This window comes from Solea senegalensis, linkage group LG1, assembly GCF_019176455.1.
Source record: "Solea senegalensis isolate Sse05_10M linkage group LG1, IFAPA_SoseM_1, whole genome shotgun sequence".
Lineage (NCBI taxonomy): Eukaryota > Metazoa > Chordata > Actinopteri > Pleuronectiformes > Soleidae > Solea > Solea senegalensis.
The window spans coordinates 25,886,977-25,908,460 of record NC_058021.1 but is presented as its reverse complement, the minus strand read 5'-3'; the positions used below and the strand labels follow the sequence as shown (position 1 = coordinate 25,908,460).

General features: G+C 39.6%; 1 protein-coding gene across 5 annotated transcripts in view; it reads left to right on the top strand.

Annotated features, from left to right (window-relative positions):
- The window catches only part of neto1l (neuropilin (NRP) and tolloid (TLL)-like 1, like), an 85,013-nt gene that overhangs the window by 56,712 nt on the left and 6,817 nt on the right, over positions 1-21,484 (top strand). For all 5 annotated transcript variants that reach the window (XM_044033190.1, XM_044033174.1, XM_044033155.1 and 2 more), the window contains 5 exons: positions 5,809-5,850; positions 6,046-6,173; positions 13,110-13,192; positions 13,715-13,860; positions 19,995-20,108. In XM_044033190.1, coding sequence (XP_043889125.1) covers positions 5,809-5,850; positions 6,046-6,173; positions 13,110-13,192; positions 13,715-13,860; positions 19,995-20,108 — 513 coding nt within the window. The remainder of the gene's footprint in view (positions 1-5,808; positions 5,851-6,045; positions 6,174-13,109; positions 13,193-13,714; positions 13,861-19,994; positions 20,109-21,484) is intronic.

Below are 21,484 nucleotides of genomic sequence, written 5' to 3'. Positions count from 1 at the left end.
GACTGAGGCTGAGATAATCAAAGCCCTGTGCTTTAAAATTATGAATGGACGAAAGCATCAGTGCATCATTATTTTATAATGATAGGTGTGATTGCAAATGATCACCACCACAACAAAATAAATCACACTCACAGTCCTGTACTATTCAATTTAGTACTGTTTTACTTGAATAAATTCACATTTATTCCAGACTTTCTATTTGAAAAGCACAAAACTGCTTCAGTGCCTATAGTATGTTGTGTATAGTGGCATTTGCTGCGTAGGAAATGCTATATAACTTGTCTAAATATCAAATAATAGCTAGATTTTAGTGAATACACGGATTGAGAAAACGAAAAACATAGTGGGAACTGTATATAAACTTAAATCAAATAGAAAAATGAACATGCATAGGAAACAAAGACACAAAAATAGAAAATCAATATACAGTAATTTGGAAGAATGTCATTCAGCTAAGTAGTCGGCCCTTTAGTGTGGAACAGTGAAAGTGTGTGATCGCTGTATAGTAATTACAAATGTCGTGCGTGTGTCTATGTGCATACGTGTGTGCAAGTGCTTTCTCATGGAGCATTTCCCAATATGCTGCTAAACAGGGCTTATCGGGACACGTATAAACACATTTTTAATGGTTGTTTTCATTTCTGATTGCAAACTAAATTATCACTGCTGGCATTATAATCATGTTTTTGAAGCTAAGCAAATGTGAGCTGGCTCTTGCGAGCTGCTTGTGTTTGCTTCTCGAGGCATTCGTACATAATGTCTGTGGGTTTTTTTGCTCGTAATACGCTCATATAAGTGTTTCCGGATGTTGGTTTTGGCACAACGGGGTGTATTTTTAGTCCGTTTTGGAGGACGATGACATTGTTTTTTTTTCCCTCTTTATGTTTCTTAATATGTGTGTAATATGTGAGTTAAGTGCTGTGTCCTGTGCTTTAAAGTGAGCATTCTCTATGCCACAAAGGGTAAATATTGTAAGCCCCCCCAAAAGATTACACTCTTTGTAGAGCTTTATGGAGAGAGGAGGGGGGTGCGGCCATGTGTGGATGTGCTGTGAATTCAGCTTGTGCAGGCCAAGGCACACGGGAGGATCGTAAAGCTGCAGTGAACAATGACAACGCAGGACGCACATCTTTCACCTCAGCACAAACGGCACAGTATCCACCGTGGCTGCACTTCTATATGGGCTTACCGACGTGTGCATGTGGTATGATGCAGGGATACTTTTTGATTTGTGACTCTGTAATCAAATACTGCACGACACGGTGTGACTGAACTGAGGCATCCAGCTTTATCGTGGAGGTAAATCACCTGCGGTGGAAAAGAGTACACATTCCTCGTGTAGTTCATCAATCATTTTATCAATCCATGTAATTGATTGAATCGATTCATCTTGGCGGGGCAGAGAGGGGGGTGGGAGTGATTGATGGGGGGGACGTGATGGAAGCGACCTGATTGAAATTCAGGAATCTCAAAAGGTCAAGGGTTGCATGCGATGCATTTATAGGCACGGCAGCTCTTTAGTAGAGCCTTTGTTGGTATGATTTGATAAAAAAGAAACTTATCAAAATGTGTACGCGATAATAAATCTCTGGTGTAACCAGCACAAATGACCTCAAGGTCATTGTTTCATTAAGTGTCTTCCACTCTGATTCCCAGCCTGCTTATCTGCCCACGACACGATTCTGAACCTCTGAACAGTCGCATGAATAGGAAAGACGGAGGCTGTTGAATATAGAGCAAATACAGGTGCTTTAAGTAATAGTTTAATATTTTGAGAAATCCTACACTGAATAATGTGCTCATTCAGTGTCTAATGCTTCATAGAGCCCATTTTCTATTCACAAAGACAAATGTTTTTTTCCACCTTGATTTCTTCATCGTTTCTAATGCTAATGTTATAGTAATATTAGTAATACAATTGCTTGAAAAGACAGTTGATATTCTTTGGTTATTAATCATTTAGTCAATCAAGAGGAGAAAAAAAGCTAATTTTACTATTTTCTATTTTCTATCCAATTTTCTATTTTCTATTTTCTACTATTTGTTTGAGTGTCTTGTTCTGCAGTTATTGTTTTTGTTTTTTTTGACAATTGAACAGAACAAACAAGCCAGATGTCTCTTTTCTCACCATTTACTCACACTTGTCACTGCACATATGATTCCTACAGTTATGATGGCTTATGAGGGTCAAATATAGACTTCATGAATAATGATTTCCATCTGTGGGAATAATCGAGCGGGAATTACAGTAAATATGTGTGATTTGCTATTGAAAGATAAATATTCACTTCCTGTGCCCCATTAAGATGTGTGGGTGGATTTCTGTGAACTGACAAAAGAAAAGTTGAATTCCACGGCCAGAGGAGTCGCTTAAAGGGCATGACATTCCCCCAATGAGCTTTTTATATCTCAGATTACCTTGTTCCTTACGCCTGGAGCTGTGGCGTATGCGCCGCTCATGTGCTACGCGGCTGCTAAGTTTCGTGTCTCGTGCTTTCGTTCTACGTCGTGTTCGTCCAATTATTATGATTTCACTCTCTGATTTATCGCTGACAGGAAACGTCACGCGCTGTAGCGCACTAGCTGTGGCGCTGTAGCGCTGCTACAGAAATGCACTTCTTTGGAGTAAGTACACATTGCGATGTGTACCAACAGCAAAGACAGAATGAAGAAAGCCAAGGGCGACTTAGGAAATAAAATAAAAGTTACCAGAAAGCGAAAAATCACCAAACACAAGAGGGAAATGGCGAAGTTGAGGATAATAAAGAGTGTCAGGTGGGAATATAACATATTCATTTTCCCAAAGCAGTCATTGGTTGTGTACACAAAACACAAGGGTGACGTCAGGAGATTTTTTTCACAAGGTCCCAGAGAGACCAGCATTTCAGGGCTCCCAAAATAACATTTCCACGTGGCTGAAACGCTGATAAGATAGAAAAACTTCAGACTTGTTTTTGTGCGGACAGCCCTTAAAACTGTCCAGTGTGAACCAGGCCTCACTTGACAGCAACATTTAATCAGGTAGTAAATGTCGCGAAAGCCTGAGGAGAGGCTCTTGAGTAGACTATCAGCACCTCTCCTGACTTCTCTTGAGTTCACATCAATGTTTTACTCAGTCTCAGCTGGCGTTGACGGCAAGTAGACGGGATTTTTTTTTGCAGCCCTGATAACATTTGTTACAGGTGTTTTTTCACCATAAAGGGAGGTTTATCAAATCTCAGTCCCCACCAGAGCAGAGCAGAAACCAGGCCAAGAATCTCTCTCATTTGGTTATCATAATGAAGTTCTTGTGGTTAGGCAGTGTAGCCAACAATATGGGGTGTCATATCCCAACCTTTAGAGAACTCTCTTTATTTTTGCTCATTGTCCAGTTATTAGGTCTCTGAAACATAGCTGTGAGGATTGTTATTATACTCAGAGATACAATGCTCTCGGTGTTTTTATTTTGAAAACCGGAGTCCTTGCAAATTAGCTTGATGCATTGGATTACACATGCATTAAAATTCAGTGTCGGACAGCTTGTCCGCAGTAATAATCAAGTGTAGCAATAAAACATCTTTAGAGAAACACAAAACAGCACTCACCAGTGATCAGAGATGCCTGCAGAGGTGGCGTTGCCTGGCAGCCTTGTTGTCATGTCCTCAGTTACAGTTTTTATTCATTCCCCCCCCCGTGTCATGTTCACCAGGTATGCACTGTGACACAGTATATATGGGCTTTTCTCTCCATGCCCATGGTTCACAAAGTGAAGCTCTGACTCATGTCCAGATAGAAAAATTAGGGCATACACACAGGCGGGGGAAAAAAAAGAAGTGACATTTAGGAAAGGTGTTCACGCTGTGCAATCAGAGCTCATTTTCCACGCCGGACTCGGTCAGTGTTAGCCATGTCTCAATGTGACAGGGAACAGTCAGATTTAATGCAAAGCCTTTTTAGTGTCTCCGATTTCTGCGGGGTCTGTCCACAAATGAATGTAGCCTGGAGCTTTCAGCTAACCGCATATCTTTGAAAGCACAACTGCTCTGTCACCACAGGCTGGAATAAGATTTTAGTTGGGCCAAATATGTCATATAGCATTGCGACAACGTGATGTGTGTAACACAAGCTCAGCAGTGAGTCTCAGAACAATTGTCCTGCCCCGTGACTACTTTTTAATCGTTTTAAATCATGTAACAGAACTATTTGCAACACAGTTCTTAAAGAATAACAGGAATTCTCATCTCTCCCTGCTTATAAGTAAGTAACTAAATATTTGTTATTACAATGTTCTTGAATTTCATATGTGTTTCATGCATTAGCACTGAAATAATGATGATTTTACAGAAAAACTGGCATTGACCCGGGGTCATTTTCTTGTGTGAAGTGACCTTTATAGTGGTTTAAAAACTTTTGTGGATAAAAAAAAAGAAAAAAAATAGACTGTGACATTAAACAAGGAGGAAGCAATAACACACCTCGGCAAGGTCAGGGTTGTTGATGTAATTTATTGAAGCAAGAACAACTGTTTAAAACTTTCACCAACTTCCCTTATCTTATTCACTCCACAAAATGCATGACTTTGTTCAAGTCTGTTTTTTGCAGTGTTTTCTTGGTTGGGGATTCATTTAATTGTACCTGTCTGTCTGCAAACACTTTCAGAGACTTTTCTTAAGGACAATTTACTGTTTTTTATTTCTCTCCGTTCAGCTTGAACATCTCTGCTCTAAGTATTCAAAATAGAACAAAGACGGGACTAAAAGTTCAAAAACACATTATCCCTGTTTATTCTTACTGTGACCTGTCTTCAGTAACAAGACAACAACCTGACAAATCCCTTCATGTTTAATGAAACTGTCTGTTACGACTTGAATAAAAACAACAGCAGTCACTTGGTTTGCATGGTTTGGATCCATACTGGTGATTTTTACTCTGCGTTTTCAAAATACATCGTCCCTCCACCAATGCTAATTAAACCAAATTACTGTCAAAAATGCTCTAAAACACAGCTGCAACTTTTACTGATCACCATGTTGACTGAAACCCCAGGAGAACATCTGCTGCATAAAACCCCAACCTTTGTCCTTGAAATGTGCTTGCAAAGCCCTAATTGCCCATAAATTTGCTTTAACTCCATGTTTTCACCATTTTGGCTCTAATAAGTGTTTTACTTTTTTTTTTTTTGAAGAGTGGCAAACACATTGTCTCAATTTGTTTTACTAATTATGAATTCAAAGTTGGTGTCTTTTGGTTTAAACTACAGCTTGACATTGAATTAATTGTATGCACTTTCCAGAGCTAAAGTCAAAGAAAGAATCTCACTGTCACGGCCAGTGAGGAAATGTTTTTCACTTGTGGACATGATGACAAATGGTGTATGTTACAGCTGTAGAAATCATAAAATGTAGTCTTGTGATTTCCTTCCTGAAGCCAAACCAGAAATAACAATATATTGAATGCAAAGTGCAAGTGTTTTAATTGAAGTGTATGGAAAAATTAGCATATATCTACTTCCCTATCATCTAATATGCACCTGTGATGTGATGACTGTGAACTTCCTGTGCAGCAAGTCCACTTGGCGAATTTTAGGACATCAAAATGGGTGTTCAGATTCTTACATGTCACGACTTGGTTTATTTTAGGTGACTCAAAGGCAAAGAAGAGACAACAAACAGCAAAACAGTCACAGATCCCAAGATAATTTAGGAGGAAGGAGGACTTCCTCAGTTCATTGTTAGACCTGGTTGTTTTGTTGTTTTTGCCTCTGTGAAGATCCTTATTTTGTAACCATATATTAAAAATGAATGCCTCCCTCTTCTGCTCTCTCCTCAGATCCGGACTTTGCAGACTTGGGAGTACCTCCACCTCTGCCCTGTAGGTATACTCCTTCTATCTCTCTTTCTGCCTCTGTTTCTTTCTTTCTTTCTTTCTTTCTTTCTTTCTTAGACTCAATTACTTCATCACATTCACTCCCTTTCTGCCTTACTCTTGTGTTTCTTTCCGGTTGCATACTGTATGATCATGTCTGTGTGTCTGTGTGTTTGTTTTATGCATCTCTTTGTGTTGCAGCCTGTCAGTATGACATGGTCGGTCCAGAAGGTATTGTTGAGTCTCATCAGATCACCCGAGACGGGAAGGCTGGCACTGCCGAGGCCGTGGACTGTAAATGGTACATCCGCGCTCCGCCGCGCTCCAAGGTCAGTGACGTAAGCCGCGCTCGCATGCAGCAGTGTATTAGATTTAAAGCCCAATGTTGAAATGTCACAAGGAATCAAATGGAAATGAAATTACGTGTTTTGTTTCTCTTTATAATTTGCCGCTTCCATTGTGCATACACGCAGCAGACAGCAGAGTTGCTTCAGAGAGTTTTGATATTGCATATTGGTTTGTCTGCCGCTGTCAGCAATATCCCAGTGTGAGTGTTGTGGCTGTGGGGGAACTTGTTTGAGGGCCAGACGGTTAGGCAGCAGGGTTAACTGTTGCCAAGATGATTAGAGGGATAGAAGGAGAAAGAGAGACAGAGGGGGAGGAGGCAGAGGAGGCAGAGGAGGAGAGTGGGGTAGACCAGACAGAGAGAGAGAGGCCGTGCTGATGAAATAGTGCTGCCATCCTGCAGTTTGACCCTAAGGCCTGCAGCTGCCTGTATGTCATCTCCCTGCCAGTGTTGTCAATGCTGCACTGCATGTATATACTAATTCAGACATGCATACACACACACACCTTTGCTCCATCTCCATATTAGACATTCTCGCTTATCTACTGGAAGAACCTGTGCTGCATTAACGCCACAGGATTAAAAGTTTCCAGAGAGCAGAGCAGCGGTGGAAGAACCACTTTTTTTTATATATAGATGCTATAACTTAATATGAGTCCAAACTGACGTGCATGCACAGTCCTGTCCTAAATTCACTGGTGAAATGATGCTAGTCCCCCTTTAAGGTGCATTTAATTTAATAAAAGTAAAACCACATTGTTACTTTGACTGTTATGGTCATAGCAGCTGACAAGACGTATTGTATTACATACCTTTTCTCGCATTTATTATGATGTAACTGCAAATGGTGATGTCCAGTGGAGCTTTTCTCCAGATAATTCAAAATGTAATATATTCATCATGGTGATACACAATGTAGCTTATTTCCAGATATTACAATACATAATGTGTGCATGTATTTATTGACGTCATAGATGGGTTTTCATTATTCTGCCATTGTTTACTTATTTTAAGCGTCAAGGCCACAGGAACTGCACGACTGTGTCACCAGACCATTCATTCATTTTAAATTAGCGCTTATGTGGAGCTATACAGTCAAAAATTGTCATTCATGTAATTGTTAAATTCAGGGTACTGTATGTGAAAATGTGTGCCTCAGTGTCCGTGTGCAATCAACTGACTTACGAATCAAGTAAAAGGAAATTATATTTTGACCATTTTTGTTCATTTTAACATTAAATAGTCATGTCAGGTGAAAATGAAGAGATGGCCATGAAACGTAAAAACGTGCCGTAGATGGACATATGAAAGGAATTTAAGGGACTGAAATAAAATAATGTGTATGTTAATAATCCATTAAATTAAGCTCTCTTTTTGTTCACAAAAACTCTGCTGACTCTGTTATGTTTTTATGCAGCGTTTACATTTAAAAATGCCGTAATATACTTTGAAATATTGCTCTGTGATCAACTACATGTTGGGTCCTGCAAATATTTCACAATAAACGCCTCGTTGAAATTGTGGGGGAGAGTGCTTTTACTTTGAAACAAACACAGGACATTTGTGACGTTTGTGGCAGATAAGGTGGTGAGAGAGTTTTTTCTTTGTCTCCTTTTGTTAATGAAACACATGTGGCTTGTGTTAGAAAGAGCAAGAGTTCCAATCTCAAGAAAAAAAAGCAGCCCCACTCACGTGGGCAGTGTGGTAGAAGATCTTGCTCTTCTACAGTGATCCAGACCGTGGTCCACCTTTTAGTGATCATGGAGTTAGTGTATTACTGGCTGAAAAGGAATTATCCTGCTAAATTATTTAGTTGACTCAAATAAAGCAGCACTGATTAATCATCTTACCTAGACTGCACTGCCAAAGAGTCCCATAAGTCCATTTTGTGTGTGTGTGTGTGTCCCGTTCATGAATCCATGTGGGATGTGCATGAAATATAGCGAAAGGGACAAAGTCTTGCAGCGTGATGTATTTCATCCGGTCTGAATCGCTGTCATATTTCGCCCCGCAGAAGCGCGTGTCCTGCGCCAAAGGCTAAGAGTCATTGACACCGAGAGACAAGCCAGCAAATACATTTTTTGAACACAAATCTATCACACGGGCCTTGTGCTTTTACCTCCACCGTCGCTGCTCATTCGCAGTCACACATGCAACGTTCAAACTTGCAGGAAATGCCTTTGTCTCTTTTGGCTTCTTGCTTCATCTCTCTTTGTCATTCATGCAACTGTTACTGCAGTTGCACAAGATGCACTTCTCCCCTTATCATCCTGCTCCCATTCACAGTGTGTGTGTTTGTGTGTGTGCAGAGTAGGACTTTCATTTCCCTATGCTGATACAGTACTGCACTGTACCCAGTGTGCCAGAAACAGCAGCGAGATAATGACATCCTACACCGGAGGCTGTAATTAGACTGCACTGGAGTGCTCAACGGAGAGGGAGAGAGAAGGAGAGGGGGAGAGAGGAAGATGGAAAATGGGAAATATACATTTAATAAAGCATTTTATTGAAGATTTGAATGTGTAGTGACAGAGTTTATGGGTGCGATGGCAGATGGCAGAGAGACAGAAAGCGGGAAACTGAGTGAAAGATGTACCTGGAAGTAAGCAGTAATGACCATGTGTTTTTGCCAGAAGTGACAGCACTGCACCAGCTTTAATGTGATTGCTTTACACTTCCATTTTTCATTTTAATTACATTTATATGTATATATATATATATATATATATATATATATATATATATATATATATATATATATATATATATATATATATATATATACATATATATATATATATGGATAGATTTCTCAAAGAAAAAAATAATTATATTATACCTGTATCCAGTCAATGACATTAGAATACATTAATATAAAGACATAATGAATGTAAACTGTTCACTGGTTTCTCAGTAACATTCCTTCTTAGTGGTATTTCTGTTTAGACATCTGTCTAAAAACCAGCCAAAAAAACATGTACGTGCCTCATTTTGACTCATTATGGTCGCTGATTTCCACAGACGCCATTTGTGTCTGGATTTTTCCACCACACCTGCCTGCACTTGTCTGACACCTTCTGTGTCTTTTCATGAAGATAATGGCCAAAATATGGACATTCACTCTGGCCACAATAAACAAGCTCGACCGCTGTTACCGGGCACTTTTAAAAGCACGGTGAGAACATATTGTTCATCCTTCAGTGATGGATTCTGTGCCATTATCAGGTGCTGCAGGATCAATGTAGAGACAGCCTATTTTTCTTGCCGCAGCCAATCTCGTGCCTTACAAATTGTTGATTGTATCTATCTGAACCATTGTCGTCATCAGGCTCTGTCATGTCACATTTGTCTTCATCACTGGTCAGTCGGAAGACTTCAGCAAAGTAAAAACTTAAAAGCCTTTATTTTTTAATGGTCTAATTCGCAGACAGGGTTATCTCGTCTCCCATAAGTTTACTTTTTATCAACCCAAATAATTGAATAACACATTGTGGCTGGTGTTGACTTAATGCCAGCTGTCAAGATGTTTATGTCAAGGCTAAAGGCTAAAGGCCTGTACATACTGTGTAAGAATAGAGAAATTTGTTCTTTTTCTCTATTCTGTAATAGAGAATATGTAAGAATAGTTCTGGCCAGGACTCTCCATACTTCACGAGAAAATCAAGTGCAGATCTCCTGGGAAGTCCCATATACAGTAGGGAATGACAACATTTCCTTATTAACCACACCCACTTCAAATGTCTGGCCAATCACACAATAGTTGTTGGACACCACACAAGAGAAAAGTTCTGCCCACCCAAATGATGTGTCAAGAACGCGCTGCAAGAACTCCCAAACGAGGGGAGAGAGAACAAATGTCTCTGTTCTTGCAGAGCCTGTCCATGCCTTAATGTCAGCACCATCATCATCATCATCATCATCATCAGAGGTTTCCCGACCAGCAAACATTTATTCAGAGCTTCTCGACCATTGATTTGGGCTGCAAACTTTGCAGGAGGAAGAAAAAAATGATGAAAGACTAAACAGTAGGATGTTAATGCTGTTGTTATACAATGTGAAAGGTTGACGAAGACTTTCATGTTGACTCGAACTGACAATTTATGACCGAACGTATAATAAAAAGTGACACTGCTGCATGTATTTACCTCTAAATGTGTCACATGCAGCCCTGAAATGCCTCAAATTAAGCGGGTGTAATTCTCACCATGTTCCTCACGCTGGGCCTTTAGTTTATGTAACATTTCTGCTCATGGACAATGTTTCCTCATTAGCACCAAACCAGTGATAGATTGTGGACATCAGGGACATCACCCAAAGTCAGGAACAGGATTCATACTCAGAAGACCATACTGTATGTGTCTGCACCCACAGTCAGTTATGATGGTCACACTGGGGGATTATATTCTTTAATGATGGTAAGTTTGTTGCTTTCATCAGCCATTAGCACCAAATGAAGTCTATTAAAAATTGAATGCTTTATCAACAATGTTTTGTATTTGTAATTAGTCTCCCCTGAGTGAACTCACTTTTATTGGTTACAGACCGCTGCGTTTAATGCGTTCTTTTTTGCGGAGGGTACAAAACTTCACGTCTAATTTGGCTGCTACAAGCTGACAATGAAATGACTGGGCAAAGTGTCCCTAATTAACATGCTTATTGGTGCTTTTTCCAATTATTTGCCTCTTGAACACACCAAAAAAAAACTTGCATTCAAACTTACAGCACCTATAGCCATAAGCTTAACCTTGACTGTGACCTTTAAAATTGCACATTAAATCTTTGGTAATGTGCCTAAGGGTGGGGTCATTTTCATGTGCCATTGACCACCCATTACAACTAATTTCCTATTGATATTTTTGACTCAACAAACCCATATGTTATTTAGCTCAAATGCCAAATAAATAGAACAGGAATTGAAGGAGGAAGAGTGGGGACTTCTGGTGTCTATAAAAGGGGGGAGGAGTCTGGGACAGTGGGTACATGTATTATTTATAATACTTTCGACTAAACTTTGAAGATTTGCACCTGAACATTATTAGATGACATTGGTTTTCACCATATACCTACTTACTTTTTCTTCGTCTTTTTTTCAACTTAATTAAATTTAATGATGAACTAAACACAAACACAATTTTCAAACCAACTTTACCATAAATTAAAAGCTGCTGAAAAAAACACCTAATAAATAAATGATCAAATTATGCTCAGTAATGGCAATGATAATCACGGCAAATGCATTTTTTATTGAACATTGTTTCTGTCGTTATTGCTTCTATTTAAATGACTAGAAAACGTGCTCATGAGAGCACGGAATTGCTTAATAAACACGGTTACGTTTCTTAATTCAACAACACGTTAATGCAATTATTCACAGTGACTTATTAATGTTATAAATGTACTCTTTTAGAAGACAACACTTAACTATAGCTGTATTGCGAATGTATGTAATAAACCTCAATCAAAATATTAATCAAGGTTAATTAGCCTACACATTACAGCCAGTGTAGAATGCGCATGCCTCAATACACATCCATATGACATAAACAATGCATCGACACCCTGTTTTCATCTCATTTGTTTGAAATATACCAATTAATAAGATTTGGCTGCTGTTTATAACAGTGTACAATCAAATTACAAAAGGGCTTTGTCATGGTCTCATTTCATTACTGTGTTGAAATATTTAAGCAGGTTCTGTCACTTCTTAAATACTTAAATTCCCACGGTCTCAAGCTATCTGTCACATTTAAAGGCCCAATACTTTTAAATCCATGCAATATTGAAGAGACTACACAGCACTCCCCGGTGATATCTGATAGTAAATGTCCTCAAAGCCTCCTCGATCTTCCAGCTCCGTCTGCGGGGATTAAGGCATTAATACTACTACAAGCCCATGCATTCTGTAGCAGAAATTAATTTCAGAAGCGACACGTATTCCCATTGTGTTCATGGTACATGTAATATAGTCTACATACTGTATCTACATCTAGCTTTGTATTGTGAGGCCACCACTGACATTGGGTAGTATCTAATTCCTCTCACAGTCTTGTGACAAAGCCAATTTAGCCAACAGGGTGTCAGAATAAGTCAGAATTTGTCAGATGGAAGATTATTGACACCAGTATTAGACCTTAGTGGATTTGGCTGGCTTGTTTTCCCACTTCAGTCCATTTCACTTGTCATGTCGTAGAAGCCGAGTTGACACTGTGTGGTCAATTATCATGCTCCATCTGCAGCTTTTGTCTTTGGGCGTCTCAGTCCGTCACGGTTCGGGAGTGGTCCACTCATTAACGGTAATGATGGCGAGTGCCGCGTGCAGTCGACCAGAACCATAGCTGTGATCGGGTGATCTCAGCCTGATAAATGAGTGACAGACTGAAGTGACTGCAACTGGGAAACTGGTGTGAAGGGTGAAAGAACAGCAAGGATTGTTAGGATAATACAATAGAAGACATTATGTGCATACGGTATTTGTCATTGTTTGAAAAGCCTTTGTTGTACAGATGGTACAACTTCTCTTTGTGAAATTGACTACCTGAACATTCAAAGTATGCGGCAAAATGTCTCACATGTCCTTAATGTTTAATAAGTGTGTAGGTTTTTGAATTATGCTTTATCTCGACAGATATGGATAATACATGTGAAGCTAATGGACTCCTGAGTCTGATTCTGAGTCTTCATTTGATATGTGAATGTAATGACTTTGAATAAGCCGCAGTCTTATTTCATTAAAGCACTGCTATGTCAGGCACTGGGATAATGAAAGTGATGCACAGGTCATAATATGAAAAAACTGATTTTTTTTCTTCCCCTTTCTTTTGTCCAAATGTTGTAACATCCTTAAAATTCCCCTTACTTAATCTCCATTTTTTGCTCTTTGTACTCCCTCTCCTCTCTGCTCCCTGCACACACTGGACAGATCTACCTACGTTTCCTCGACTATGAGATGGCCAATTCCAATGAGTGCAAGCGCAACTTTGTGGCGGTGTATGACGGTGGCAGGTATGACTCTCTGACTTATCGAATCTCTCATTTTAATGAGTCATGCGGAGGCATAACAGTGTTTTCTGTCATCCATCTCATAATCACGATGAGAGCAGTTTGCTGCTCAGCGGTGCAGTATTTAAGGGAGAGAAGAAATACTGCATTTTGACAATCCTGTTGTGTCTATGTTACTTAGCAAACCTGCTGCGACTGTGCAGAAAAGAGAGTCTCAATCTTTTCATCTCACATTCAAGAGGAGTTCAAATAATTCTGTACAAGAATGAGCAGTTTCCCTTCATCATGTAACTTTTGCTTTTTGAAATGATAAGTACGGATGGCAGTATTTGATATGCAGTGATAAGACAATAATGAAACTACAAAGCACTTGAAAACTCATATTCATTTGTGATCACAGGATAACCAGACAGATAATGAAACATCGTAATTCAACATCATCTGTGGCTTTATTGGTCTTATTGAGACGCACATGACAAATGTGATAAACAATGCATTTATCGTTTTCCTCCTGTCTTGCCTCAGTTCGGTGGAAGACCTGAAGAGCAAGTTCTGCTCCACGGTAGCCAACGACATCATGCTGGTCTCCACGCTCGGTGTTATCCGCATGTGGGCAGACGAAGCCAGCCGTAAAAGTCGATTTCGCATCCTCTTCACAACCTACCAAGAACGTAAGACCCATCTCTGAAACATTATGTCCTCTCACACACATACATACCCTTTTCACGCTTAAGGGTGTTTACTGCAACATAACTCATCTAATGAGATAAACTGATTGTCACACTAATCAGGTGACAACACTGTGACAGTGACGAAGGGGACCCTGAATAGAACAGAGCTAGTCTTCAGGGGCAGCCCATTAAAAGAACATGGAGGCACAGTGACCACGTTTATGGGGAGTGATATCAGATGCTGTTCATTGAAAAGGTGCTGTCAGAGGTTTCCATTTAGTTTTATGACCATTTAAACTGCACCAAAGCAGGAAACCAGGGAACATGATTCATATTATATGGAATATTGCCTTTGGGTCATTTTCACATGACATTATCAGTGGATTTCACCTGAGATCTGCAGAAGCACCACGGGTCGGACATGTGCAGTGGATGGGATTAAGCCAAGTTGAGCAAAAACGGAGTAATATGCAGCCACAGTATGTTCATATTTATCTATTTTTAAACCGAATACCTGGTAAAACACATGCACGCTCTCCGTCGTTCTCTTTCACTCGCATCTCAGTGATGGAGCTTGGTGTTTTGACAGAGGTTGCAGGGGGTATTTCTTTGTATTAATGAGGTAAATGAAGAGGTTCAGAGGGCCATTATGAGCCTGCACAGATTGGTATTGTTCTACAAGGCCTTTAAACAAAACACAGCGCACCACTGAACAGAGCATCTGCAATTTTTTGAGCTTGAAGAGGAAGCTCTCAAAAGCGAAAAAAAAAGAAAAAGATTAAAGTGCAAACACTACATTGTTTTCAATTAAATCCACTCGTTTATTTTTATTTTGGCAAAATGAAACTCAGTGACAGCTGATCCATTTTGGAATGGTCTATTGATGCCACAATGCATCACATTTTTACTATTATTATTTAAGCTTAAACCTTAAACCTTTATTATACCAGGAAGTGAGTCACATTGATAAGAATCCCTTTTACAAATGACACCTGAACCAAGTCAATGCATGTCTTTGGTGTTGTATGCATCTGAGTTGAATTTGCTTTTCTGATATCACACCTTTCTCCCACATGAATGCATAATTATTAAACCCCAGTCAACTGCCGCCCCTTATACAGAGTATTTATTTAAACATGTCAAAACAGGTGTGTACAGAATGTTGTAGTGAAAAGTTGGCATGTTTGTGACTATTGCTTTTTCAGAATGGGTGACAGCAGCAGCGGCGGAGTTGTTTGTTGTTGTGATGTCAGTGTCCCTTTTGTAAGGCCTTTTCACCAAGTGGAGCCAAGATGTGCTGTTGCTGGGGCAACGCTTCTGCCTAAGTCACTCAGGCGATCCCTAGCCAGACCTCAGCTTTCAGAGCAACATCTACCACTGCTCAGCAGCACTGCACCAAACCTGTCAAAACTGTCAATGAACCAGTGTGGAAGAGCAGACTCCGTGGAACGAGTAATCCAGTCTAGTGTGCATTCTCACCATGTTTTCGGTTTTTAAAGCATTATGAAGAAGTAGAAAACAGTGCTTTAAATTAGTACACGCTGAGTGTCGCAGCTGTTTCAGCATGCAGTGGCTTTTTTTAATGCTTTGGAAAATGAAGCTGAACCATATTCAATATACAAGGTCTAACACTGATCATCCACCTAATGTATTATTCTTTACGCTTTGCATACTTCACTGAAAGAGTCGCTGTTGATACATGTATTGTAATTTAAAATTCATATGATTTTGTTGACGCACAAGTGGTAGATACAAACTCAATTTGGCAATATTACTGCTGCCCAGGAAACTAAATGTTTTTTTGATGGCTTAAGTAAAGGAAATTTTCTTTTGACATTTATTTGATTAGGCTCTGAAAGGAAACAAACACACCCATGTGTCCTTCACTACCGCATGAATGTCTACATCTGTAAACTGTTCCAATTTAAAGCAAGTAATCGCAGGAAGAAGTACGGCTGCCCATGGAATTCTAGTGAAAGTTAGACATTCAATCGAGAGATAAACTCACAATCATCATCATGGTGTGTTTGGATCACAGGTCGTCCAGTGATGTGGTTGAAAGCTATTGAAAAAAAGTAGTTAGCGAGTGGACATTGGTAAATGTTCCATAATTCAACTCACCAAGTTAAAAGGAAGCCATTATATAACCACTGCAGGCATGTTCTCTCTGTGCATGCTCAGCTACAGGTAAACTAAGTGGATTTGCAGCTTACCGGGCAGATTTTACAATAAGTGTTCCCTTGCCACAGCAGAGCCTAAGCCTTTATATATTTCTTCACAGCAGCTGGTTCCCAGTGGGACCAGCAGCTTTTACAGGACCATTCATAGCTACTGACTCCCAGTGGGAAAGATGTTCACACATGCAAACATCCTTTTTTATTATTGTTCTTGCTATTCACACCTGTTAAAACTAATAATCTCACACTGTTCTTTGTCTCTCTGTCTCCTATTCCCTAGTCCTTTACTCTAAACTTAATCGCCACGATGAAATGCCTAACCTTAACCATTAACCATTTGCCCTATACCCAGTCTTAACTTTCAAAAATCCCTTTTAAATTGTGAGGAACAGCCAAAATCTCCTAACAAGGTCAATGTGTCCTCACAGTCTACTACAGACATGCACACGCATACACACAGGTTTGTGCAGCTATTTCTGTCTGGAGCCTTCATTTGTAAAAACATAATCCTTAACCAAAGCCTTAAATCTTAGGTTCTGCCTCATTAGGTCTTGGTCTTTGGTCCCTATGAGGACTACTTTGTGGGTACAGGACACTGCACGGTAGGGACATAATGTATTCCCTCGCCCCTTACCCTAACTTTAACCCTTTAACAGCGAGCGTATCACAGACGAAAACGTTTGCGCAAGTGCACTTTGAATTACCGTAATTATGCGACAGATTGTGCGAGCGTATCACAGACGAAAACGTTTGCGCAAGTGCACTTTGAATTACCGTAATTATGCGACGAGATTGTGCTATCAGAAAGATTCCAACGGTTTCTATTACGGTAATTTAACTCGCACTGTTGCAGGAAGCCGGCTAATCAGCGTATACATATGTATACGTATATATATATATACATATATATATATATATATATATATGTATATATATATATATATATATATATAAAATGTACACAATAGGAAGCATTGATGACCCTTATTAAATCTGACTGTGTGACACCTCAGCTGTCACCATTGTTACGCCTCATCAACAGAAACCTGTCTCTGGAGCTGCAGTTGAAAATTTGCTCCACTACACACATCACACCTTGTTCCTGCAAAGCTTTTTAATTGTATGTATGGAAGCTTTGGAGACCAACTGAGTGTAATAATGTTTGTTAACATATACATCTTTGCTATAACTTGGGTCAGATTACATCGTTTCTACTCACTTATTAGCTTGGTTGCTTTGGTATTGCTGAGTGCATGGGAAGAAAACGAGAGTTTACCAAAATGTTTTGCAGATAATGCCCAGTTTAGGGTGAAAATAAATAGGTAAATATAAGTAATAGACAATATTATAGTTAATAGTGATATCTAATGATAAGTGCATTTGGGAATTATTTGTAGAAAGGTGGTTACTTTAAAGATGGACATACATGGAGAAAAAGAAGAGGTAAACTGCTCCATTGTCTTGAAGATGTGATGAGATGGGCTTCTTCACCTATAGACTATGAGGATCTGATATGTCTGGATGTGGAGGATCACAGGAAATTAGATATGGAAGCTATAGTGCTGGTTTACTGAACATATTGCACTACAGCATATGTCACTGCTGGTGGTTAGAGGGGAACAGGCAGATTATGGTCTGTCATTTTAGTGCCAATAAGAACATACAGATAAACTGACACTGACTTTCACCCATTATTAAATGTTGAATAAGACAAATATGGCAACAAATTTAAATGTCATATTGATGGAATGAGAGTGTTCTCAGATGGATGGATGTAATGCTGCAAACAGCACCAATAAAACCCACATCATCCCCGTCTCTGCATTCCCACAAACAAAACCAGACACAAAATAAATATATAATGTTTATTTGAGCTGGAAATTTGATTGTAATCAAGCGTAGCTTCAAGCACTTGACCGCAGACGCTCGTGGAGTCCACCTCTGCAGAGACACCCAGACTAGTTTCATCAGCCACTCATTTAGGAGTTAATTTATGCTTCCAGCACCAACTGTGTATGGTCAGTGCGAGCAAAAGGGGGCATTTTTATTACAAAGTCTTGTAATGAATTTAGCAGAAGATTAGTGTGAATTGTGCTCTTTTCTAATGCCTGGTCTCGCCCTGTGCTGTGTGGAAGGGGACAGAATGGGAAGGAGTGGGCTCCCTCTGGTGGTTGTTATCATAATAACTATTGCAGTTATGGTATTTACAGTATGAGAGAAAGAGAGGCAGGGAGAGAAAGTCTACCAACGCACACAATCAAGAGCCAACATGGCCCAGAGAAGGCTGGCAGAGGCCCAGGCAGGACAGGGTGGGACAAAGAGACATAGAGATAAGTCACTCTAATTTGGTGTGTCATTATTCACTTGGGATGAGGGCTGGGATGAAAACAGCCATACATCACAGTGGTAACACTGTCAAATAGTCTCCAGCTCTGCCATAACACTGGCAAGCTCTTATAGAAGGTAGTGCCAATGTTGCGTGTGTGAGAGAGAGAGGAGAGGGAGAAAAGGAAAAGAATATGAGACATGCACAAAGAAGAAAGAGAGATAGAGGGAGGGAAGACAGCTCCTCCACCACCAAACTGCCATCAACAAGATAGAGACATCCATTACAGTCACCTCAGTGGCAAAAAAGGCACACCTTGGGACATTTTGAACTTGGAAGTGGTTTTAGAGTACTGTATGTTCTCTCTCCCCATAAGAGCACACAGAGTAAATGGTTAATTATAGAGTACATTTCCTGAAGTGCAGCACTTTCAAACAGTATTTAGTGGGAGTAATTACGTTCAATGCTACACTACTTTGTAGTTCTAGTTGAATCATTAATCACCTTAAAATCCGGCCCGCACTTTCATCTATTCATAATGGCACAATATCACTTATAGTGCTTATATACTATTAGGTGACCTTGAGAGTCCTGAAAGGCACCTATAAAAAAATGCATTATTATTATTATTATTGTTATTATTATTACTATCTAGACTATTGAATTATTATATACTATATAGACTGATTCCATAAATTATTGCACTTCCAACAAGTCCAAAATCCCATATTGTCAATATTTCCTTTAATAATCCTTAATATTTACCATTGCAATTACACTATACACTGAATATTCAATAGTTAAGCATGTAGTAAGCTTATCATGTCACTGTTCTTTTGTGACTTCTTCATCTGAATACAGGCTCTATCAGACAATACAGTCGGGCCTGACTGAGGGAGTATTTGTGTGTATACAGCAGCAGAGCAGGGGTGAGCGGAGACAAGAGACATTTGTACTGTCAAACTGCTGAACGACCAGGTTTTTTTGAGCAGTAGAATTCACTCCTCAGACTTCTTGAGGGCGCTTCTTTGTGTTTTCAGTCATACTCCGACCTGTTTGCCGCCATCTTGCTTTACTAGCACAATGTTGCTGTTGCGTCTGACTGTCTTGACATCAAATGAATCACATCCTGTGTGGAGTGTGGGATTGTCATCAAGCAACATTGAAACAGAGAGAGAGTTGCATGGATCCAATAGGCGTAATCAGCAATGTGTCAATGGATTTGTTAATGTTTGAAAGTTAAGAGCCTTCAAAGGTTCAAAATAAAGTAGCTGTCCGATGATGGTTGGTCTCCCAAAAAATTGAGCTTAAAAATCTCTTTTGTGCACACACAATTCAGTCACGTGCAAAAGTTGTCTCTGCAAATGTTTGAAGAGGAGCATGAGGATGAAAATTCATGAAGAACAGATGGGCTCGTGGGGAACCGATCTGATTTGACAACCTGGCAACCACAAACTTCCCCTGAGCTGCAGTATGTGTCCTGATCATTTGCTGCTGTTACATAAAGTTCAACAATTTATTTATCTTCCGAATAAATTAGAGCCACTTAAAAAAGGGGGGTTCAGTTGATTTCACAACAAGCAATATAAATGACCAGACCTTTTGTGTAAATTTGTTGTCTTGTTTTCCAGCTCCATGTGAGGCAGATGCCTTCTTCTGTCACAGCAACATGTGCATAAACAACACACTGGTGTGCAACGGCATGCAGAACTGTGTCTATCCCTGGGATGAGAACCAGTGTAAAGGTGAGATGTCACCTTTCAGCTCATTTGTGCCAAACTTGTGTTTTTTGGGAGGAAGTCGTGGCACTGTGCAGAGACACAAGAAGAGACTACTGCTGTGCCTCAACTCTCGTAGTTCACTCTTGCTATTTTGAATGCATATGTGGGCACACACAATGACATTTAGGACAACATGTTGTGCATCACAAGTGTCTGGATGGTGTACTCAGTCAAAAAGTCAAGTGTGAAATGCAGGGCTACTCTCAGTCTCAAGACTTGCCAGTAAGTGCACACCAGCCCTTTTTGATTAGAGAAAACACTATCCTTTTTAAAATTCACTATCCAAATGTAGACATCTCTTGTAACCTCAACCAAGAAGGTTATGTTTTTGCAGGCATTTGTCTGTTTGTGAGCAGCATAACTCAAGAAAGGTAAGAACACCTTTTGATGAATCTGTATACAAAAATGAGCAGCCTTGACAGAGACCATCCACTTCTTTCTAAAATTTTCAGCACCATGGACAGCGGCAGAAATAAACAGCTACTTCAACTGCATACTTAAGTTTTATGGGGTTTGAATGGCTGCACAATAGTATTTTATATTGGGATTTTAATGATTTAAAAAGAAAGTAGATTTTGTCAATATTGTTTTTGTGTTATTATTGTTGCAATAATAAGTGTAAGAATAATCTTACATGTAGTCACTATGACCTTCACATGCCAGAAAGGACATCTTCATTAACAGGCATGTTGAGTTGTCTGTCAGTGGCTGAGGTTTCCATAGAAACTGTTGTTTTATGCATTGAGTTCATGTGGAAGGAGCTGTGTAAACTCCATCTTCAAAACATTAAACACATACTGGTCTGTTTGCTCCAGCCACTGTAGAGACATGACTGTCCAAGATGGCGCCACCCTTCCTTTAAGTAGATACAACAGGGTATACCTGTTTGTTTTGTGTTGCTTGTTTTCTGTATTATCTGTTTTTGTGAAGTGTATTGTACTTAATCTCAGACTTTTCTTTATACCGAACTTGTAAATTACCTTTTTTGTGTTGACCATATTTCCTGCATTTTGGTCAGAAATCGAATGTTGTTGGTAGACACATATAATTACTAGGTGCTAATTGGAGTTTATAATGTTATTTAATGTTAAATTTGTAAATATTTGTTGTTTGGACTCAGCAAGAGGCGACCACGTTTTTTCAGCCTTTTGCCATCTCCTCCTCTAATAATGCATAGGTCCACCACAGTCCCCATATGTGTCCTCATTAGTGTTTAAATGTCAAGTTTTATTCCGCTCTTCTTTTACGCCTCTGAATGTATCCATTTACTGTCACTGAAGTTCAGTGTGCGTTTGTATGTGTGCTACAAGTTTATCCGGTATTTAAATGTCACAGATCTC